The 8,294-nt window shown below is 39.7% G+C and overlaps 1 protein-coding gene across 1 annotated transcript in view; it reads right to left on the reverse strand.

Annotated features, from left to right (window-relative positions):
- Positions 1 to 2,537: 2,537 nt before the first annotated feature.
- Positions 2,538 to 8,294, reverse strand: part of LOC105617982 (homeobox protein SIX3) — a 53,760-nt gene continuing 48,003 nt past the window's right edge. The window contains exons 2-3 of the mRNA XM_012199519.1: positions 3,148 to 3,546; positions 2,538 to 2,952 (exon numbers count right to left, since the gene is read on the reverse strand). Coding sequence (XP_012054909.1) covers positions 2,538 to 2,952; positions 3,148 to 3,546 — 814 coding nt within the window. The remainder of the gene's footprint in view (positions 2,953 to 3,147; positions 3,547 to 8,294) is intronic.

Raw genomic sequence — 8,294 nt, forward strand, 5'->3', positions numbered from 1 at the left:
ACACACACACACACACACACACACACACACACACACACACACACACACACACACACACACACACACACACACACACACACACACACACACACACACACACACACACACACACACACACACACACACACACGTATATATATGTATGTATGTATGTATGTATGTATGTATATTGTATGTATAGTGTACGTACTGTCATAATATGTTCATATTTATAAGACGGATTATACAAGAATTTTGCTAATCGAGTCTATCTACAAAGAGGAGGTTGAAAGCGGGAGGTTCCTATCATCTCGCGCTTAATAGGATCGATTAGCCATACTCGGCCTCGAAATTCTCTTCTACGCTCTTTTTATTCCCAGAGTGTGATGCAGGCCCAGAGTGTGATCCCAAAGAGCCAGGCGATTAATGAAATATACAATGTCGCTAGTTTCTACTTAATCTAACGGGAAGGGAATTGGCAGGGGAGGAGGGTAAATTGGCTCGCTTCGAGTATCGCACTCTTTTCTATAAAATAAAAGTCATGTTTTTTCTCTCGTTCAAACCCGAGCCGTTCTTATAGTTTTATCTAAAATATGAAGCTTTTTCTCATTCTTCAAAAGATGAAGAACTGACATAGAACACATGTACAATCATATAATAATAATATGGATAATCGAGACATAAACAATTATGCTACGAATGTAACTGAAGTCTTAAAATGGTATTACAAATGCACAAAATCAAAATCACGAGGAAGAGACTATAGACATTTTGGACTCTTCTTATATGTATATAAACAATAAATAAAAAAAGAAGAATCGCAGAACGTTTAGGTTTATGAAAGTGTGTCAGAATAATTTTTGAAATACAAAAAGAAAGCGGTAATGGAATGTATATATTTTATAAATGAAAATCATGAATGAAAATTATAGCAGAAAAAAAAGCACGTGTAATTATATTTGATACTTGGTTTTTTGAAAACTTTGAAGTTTTCTAAAATATCTGATAACGGTATAGATTTCTTAGCACAAAGAAGAGAGCTATTAAGAAAAAGAAATAGGTCTTATTGGTGACCTCAGTAATATGATTCAGCACATACAACGTTGTTGTGTATTTTCATTCATTTTAAACAAAAGAGAGAAATATAAAATAAAAAAGAACTGCTCTTGGGTATTAGAGAATATTTCATTGAAGCGACATTTTCCAATTTCTCAAATATCGATATCGTAACGCAGTGGTTTCTGTCTCTAGATATTGAGGATTCGTGTTTTCTGCGCATCGGCCATCGAGACTTACGATGAAAACATTACCGTAGCGAGTCCAACTTCGAGTTTTCTCGCATTTTCATTTTATCGTCTTGTAGGTTGGTTTGCTACTTTGACATCCGATGCCGGCAAAATACAGGATTTTCATATATATAAGAAATTAATACTTTAGCATAAAGAAATTTATGTAGAAAGGAAATCATAGAATTTCTTTAAAAAAATTTCTTTAATTAAATAATTTCAAAATCTCATGAACACGATATTGAAAAGTTTTTAATCATATAATTCATTTCTTGAGTTAAATACTTTCTTTATCTACTTCAAACATTATACATTTTGTATAATTGCAACTGAAACATTCAACATAATATTATTTTATAACATATATGTAATCCATACAAGTGTGCATATTATAATATATGCACATTAGTATATATATGTATATTATATATAATGTAGATAACACAGAAAAATGAAAATTAAATATATTTTTGAAAGCGTTTACTTCTCTCATGAAAATCCTGTACAATTCGCTGGTTGATCAATCAATCTCGGAGATTATTCACGATAGAGAGTATTAACTAGAAAGCGGCGCTATTTACAAACTATAAGACTCACTGCATCTGGTTCTTGGATTTCGATGAACGGACGAATTGGGAACGTCCAACGGAAGTTATGTACACGCTCTGATCATTTGTTTTTTTTTTAATCCGAGAGATTGCACTTATTTAGCGGATTTGCACTCACTTTTCGAAACGTTTATTTCCGCATTTTATAAGAGCGTCCTATCACACACCACCAAATGAATTCTTGCTAAGATTCATAGTGTAGTAACTTTTCATGTCTCCGAGTAGAACTTTCGGCAATGTATCTATGTACTGGTATCGTTGATTCTTCTTCGCGTGCATTATTTCTAGCTCCTTAGGTCTGTTTTTCAGTAAAGCTAACTATTGTTGTGGAAGAAAGTCATCTTGTTAGATATTGATTCATCTTGTATCTATCTTTGAATAATCTCCTAAGTAACCTTATTGATCTTAGTCCGTTTCGTTATATCGGTCCTCACGAAACTGCGAAAAGTTCCTTTAGAATGTTGGATCTGCGATACCACGCACACTTATAATTTTCTAGACACAACCGATTCTTCCCTGTGATCCATGATGTTTCTTCTCAAAACCCCCGCCTTCACAACACCTCGAAACTCTCATTCACGACGTCACCGCACCTATAGCTCTTTTTCGACATTAAACGATTATCTGTATCGACGGCGTTTTGCGATTCGTCGTCCTTGTCGTATCACGCAGGCGAAAAGGGCCTATGGATCTGCGGTCTCGGATTCGCGGGTGGTGGCGTTGCGACCCTTATCAATCCTTGACCTTGGGACTGACCCTGAGGTGTTGGTTGACGGGGGGGTGGGCTTCCTCGAGACGAGGGAGTATGCGGGCTAGGTACAGCCACCCTCAGCGGACCGGTGACTGATAGGTTTGCCGCCATCAATGGTGGGCTGTGGGCCTCCGATAAGCTATCCGAAAGACGAGATAACCCACCGTCCGATAATCGCGACGTTTCGGATATCCTAGATATTCCCTCGGACAGCTGATGCTGGGGGTGCGGGTGATGTAGCAGGCCTTCGTGTGGATGCAATCTTGGCGGTGGCAAACCCAGCGAATCCGGCAGTCTGTAATAGAGTAAAGAAAGAACTGCATTTTCTCTGGAGAAAATACAGTTTAGCAGAATCGCGGTCTATTATGCGACGTTTTATTATTGTAATAGTATATAATATAATATCAATTTACATATATAATTTATATGGATGTATAAATTCTTGAATAGAAATCAGTGAGAGTAAACAATAAAATATCTTGAAAAAAAAATTCATGAAAAGAAATTAGCTGCTAAAACTTACCTCGTCGTCGGATCACCTCTGGGTCCTACAGCCTGGAAAGGACTCGACTCCGTGAACCTGAAAATCCCACCACCCGGCATATTCGGATGATTAGGCTGCGGGCTATGCGGTCCAAATCGGAAGCTCGTCGGTGGGAACTTGAAAGCCGTCGTATGACCGAATCGAAAATGCGTCTGCGTAGGATCGAAACGGAAATTCAAAGAGGGTGGTGGCAAAGGTCCGAGAGATCCAAGCGGTACTGGGGACGGTTGGTGGTTCGGTGGTGGCGAGGAACTTGGCGATGGCGGTGATGTTCCTCCGAGGGAAATGTCGGACTCTTCGCTGCTGCTGCCGCCGGGTCCCGGACTCAGAGTACGCCGCGCGTTTCCGTTTCCTTGACCCGACTGTTGCTGCATTCTGCTGCAAATAACGTATAATTCGCGGTTATTAACTGATATTAACTGATATTAATAAAAACAAGATTTAGGAATCATAAAACGGTTGTCGTTCGATAAGAGCATTCAGTATTTTAGTAAACAAAGGAAAGTAATCAAAGGAAGACAACAAGCAATTTAATGTAGAAATAAAACTTTGTATAAACTTTAATAAATAATAGATGCGATAGAGAATATGACATCATTAGAACTTATCAATAGTTCAGATTCTCTGAAATTACACATAAAAAGTAATATACAAAAAAAATTAAGCAGTATACATATATTTAAATAAAACAATATAATACGAGGGAGAGATGAGAAGAAAAAAGAAACGCAGCGAGAAATTATAATTATAATATTACTAAAAATTCTAAAGTCACGGCGTATTAATCCACATGCCGTATTTAATTTCGAAACAAAATGAATAAAAAAGAATGAATAGAAAAAAAGCATCGTTGACTGCATGAAGTCTAAATCGCTTTATAGCTTTTCAACAAGGGCGAAGGCGCGTGTGGTCGCGATGGGAATTTTAATTCGTTCCCGCTTTAGGTGGCACATAAGTTGTGAACGTGGTGGATATGCGCAGTACTGAAAACACTTTGTTTCCAGTCATCGCCGCGCAGAGAGCGCAGCCGTAATTAATGAGCGCGCTCATCCTTCCCAGGTGGAGGCGGCCGAGGATTCACGGGAGAGTAACGACGATCTCCCTACGACGGGGCTCTCGCATAAAAGAGGGGATCCACCTCATTACTCGGCAGATCACGTATAGATATGGGAAAACATGGTAAACTTCACACGCGCGCGAAATGACGAATGACCGTGCGTTAGGGTAGCCGAGGTGTTGGGTGTATCGTTGGAACGGAAAAGATATTATTAAGTCGATCTTACACTACTCTGCCTTGTGATGCTTCTCCTAGTGGCAATTAAGAATTTATGTGATATCCCAGACTGAATTGATATTAACTTGTTAAGAGCTTTAAGCCTCGCGAGATCACGCGCGATTTCTATCTTGGAAATCAGGTTTATCGAATCGTGAATAGTCTGATTGATCACGGAATTCCACGACGAGAATACGAACGTTGAAGTCGCGCCGGAAGAGGCGGAAAACGGAGGTCGACTCGATAAATGTCATCGAGAAAACCCGTTATTTCGAAAGTAGACGATCGTGTTTATCGCCTATTGACTTGCGATTGCATGATGGGAGGAAGGAGGGAGAAAAACCACCCCCACTTGGAAAATACAAGGATGAAGAGCGCGAGAATCGTTCGCTATTCTGTTAAAGACAATGAGGCGTCGCGGTCGTCTTAAAAGCCTCTCGGCCGCAGATCGATCCTGTAGCGAGGCTTCCGAGATCCTCTCGTATTTTCTTTGCTAATCGAGTCTCGACTCGGACCCGTACTGTTACCACGGTAACGCCTCCTCGAGAGGCGGAAACGTCGGATTGTTCGACTTGTCTCTGTCTCTTTCTCGCGATCAGGAAAAAAAAATCCGATTGCGATGAACGGTAACCCCGAGACGAGAATCATTCGTTCCCGAGAAACGCGTTCACGATGCAGATCGATCTCATTCGCAATATCTACAATTTTTAATTCCACCGAGAGAGATAATAAGATTATTGCAGTATTCCTGTTATTGTACGAAGTTAAGTGTTTTAGTACAACATTTTGATTAAAACTGGTGCTTGTGTGTCCTTTAAAATAAATGCTGCAATTATCATTCTGCAGAAAAGAGATCTGAGCAGTGGCAAAAAAGAAATTAATGATATTTTTTACGACCCTTATCACGCTCGAAATATGAATTCTGGCTTCATCTAAGGTTATTTAATTAACACCATAAAAATACATCTTGCATTTTACGTGAATATTCATGTAAGCTCCCTTTTCATCGCGTCTAATGGCGTACTCAGTTAGATTAATATGACACGTCTGCGTAGAGGCGAATCCTTCCGACGCGACGGTGGTGTTGAAATAATCTCCGATCGTACGTATCAGGTACCGCGCGACTGAAGAGCTAAAAAGTACGCGATGTGTTAATCAGATGAAATAGCGTCATGTTCTTGCCAACGCAATCGGGACTTGATCGTGGCTGAATTATACTCGTGAATAATGAAATAACCGACCGTGAATACACGTGCCGTTCGATTTTGATTTTGCGCGAGCACGGTCATGGTACAAAAGACAAGAGCCGGCTATTAACACATGATTCAAGATCTGCTATCACAAGCGGGAATGAATCGAGTTCCGTTTTATTACTTGTGCTTTCAATTCTCTGTTCACTTATCTTTCGTTTGTTATCTGATATATCTGTTCCGCCCTTATATATTATATATCCATTTATATCCCTCTGATTTTTCAGAGGCCCTGCCTGCAACTTTTTAATACATATACATACGTTATGTTTTACCAACACTTGAATTCATATTTTCTTATTTATTGCTTCGTCGACGCAGCAAATAATACGTGTACAGTTTTCATACTTTTGTAAGTTTCGCTTTTTTTTTCCTCGTCTTATTCTTTCACCCACGCCATCGCCTTTCTCTTCGTCCCCATATGCGAGACATCCGACGCGTTTTAATTATGCTCCTGGACCGCTGGCCTTTATCTTCGCCCTTTCACGAGATACCCGCACGAGGCGGCACGACTTATTATGTGCCGGGGCCTTCCGTCCCGTCCCACACGGTGTTCCATGGTGATCATCCATTGAGATCGTCTTAATGTCGTGGCATTAAAGCGCGAGGACTCGGGTGTCAATTTTTCGGCACGCATAAAAGGAGCATTAAAGCTCTGCGGTTTAAATTTCGATGTGCCGTGTAGCGCTACGCTCCGTAATAATTGCGTTTCGATAAGCGAGAAATCGAAGGATTTCGATATTTGCAGCGACAGCAACGTTGCCCGTATCAATGCAATGATTTCTTCACTTCACTTGGGTTTTCATACCAAATTGAAGTAATTCATAAATTAATATGATATTCTGAGTTACACAAAGAGAGAAAATTATGTAAATTAAAATACTGAATTTCAAACAACTTGAGGCGTTAAATGAAAGGACGATACTCCTGCAGATAAATTCGAAATATTTTTCTGTTGTAACTGGGAATATTATCCTTGACATTTAGCTGGTATTTGATTTTCATTCTTCAATTATAATAGTTGAAGCGATGAAATATTGTATTCAATCGTCGTTTAATCCGATCATCTGTATGCCTTCAATCCATTAAATCAGCATCCTCATAATGCTTGTTTCACAGAGTTATTACTTATGAATTTACACATCTTCGTAATATCTTTTAAATATTTCTATCAACGCTAATAAGGGATTAAACGCGGATCCATCGGGCAGCCAGTTGTAGAATAATTTACGATCGAATTATGCCAATCTCCTCTCTTCTCGGAGACCAACATTAAACTTTCCGCCCATCGATGTTCGGAAAAAGATTAATGAAGCGTATGTCATTATAATTACCATCCGGATCAGTAAATATACTTTTTGCACTTATACATTGTCTTAACGTTGATAATCTCGTTTACAAAACAACACAAAAATTAAGACAATTCTAATAAAGGACAACAAAAATATCTCTTTATGCGCAGATATAAAAGGAAGATAATGTTTGATATGATTTTCTTAGTTTTTAAATTCTCAAAAATATGTTCATAATGGCTCGGTTAGACTCGAAGGTAAATTTTCGTTTAAACTCATCCGAATAAAGATGCGTAACGCGAACTCGATTCGCCTCTCCGCGGTTCAACTTTTTTTTTCCGCATGCACTAAAAACGATTTCGTATGCACTTCGTTATGCATTTACGCGTTGCTCGTGCACTCGCGCGCGCGCGCGCGAATTCGCGTGGCGAATCGCAGCGCCGAAAGAGCCGCGCGATGGCAAAGGCCAACAGGTGACGTTGTACTTTCGGCGCGAGACGCGGCGGTGATTAAAAAAGAAATTCATCAGCGCGTCGGGGGAAAGTATCAGGTGCAACAGCGACGGACGAGAGGGGGACGGTTGCACCGTCGCCGTTAAAGTATTTATGCCGCATGACGAGTCACTTTTGGAATCCCGCCGTATATTATAAAGTATTATGCACGGGGACGATGACCAGGGCTCAAACCGTGACGGAAGCTACTGTAATTACGCGCAAGATGGTCGTGCGTAGCCGACGTTGGTAGCCTCCATTGATCCCCGATCGAGAAACACGCGGTGAAAGGTGTGCAGCTTTTGTCCCGAACCTCGGGGAGACAAGTATCCGGCTTTATTCGAATTATTCGGAATTACGCTGAGAAATTGCATCGCCGATGCCATCCTCATGATTCTCGTTTCAATCGTCACGCTCATATGTAATAGCGTAGGTTTAATCTTGACACTCGGCTAGATTGCTATTTTTAGAAGATTGAGAATTAACATGCAAAGTGCTAATTTATTTATAACACGTTCTTTATGAATATCAGCAATCTATGTATTTTTTTATATTGTTTAGTTTTTATATTGTAGTATTAATAAGTATTAGTATTAATAAACTGATTACGCTATATAATTATTGAACTTTGAAATCATTTGTGTGTACAATATAATAAAAAATCCACATCGCGTTATAATTAACTGTACTTGCTAGATGACCGTGCTGATGTATTATTCGCCTTGCTCGACTCTTCGAGTTGAAATCACAGCACCGCCAAATCAACGTAATTACGATTTCGTTTCTCTCTCTCTCTCTCTCTCTCTCTCTCTCTCTCTCT

Source organism: Atta cephalotes (assembly GCF_000143395.1).
Source record: "Atta cephalotes unplaced genomic scaffold scaffold00015, whole genome shotgun sequence".
NCBI classification, from domain to species: Eukaryota; Metazoa; Arthropoda; class Insecta; order Hymenoptera; family Formicidae; genus Atta; species Atta cephalotes.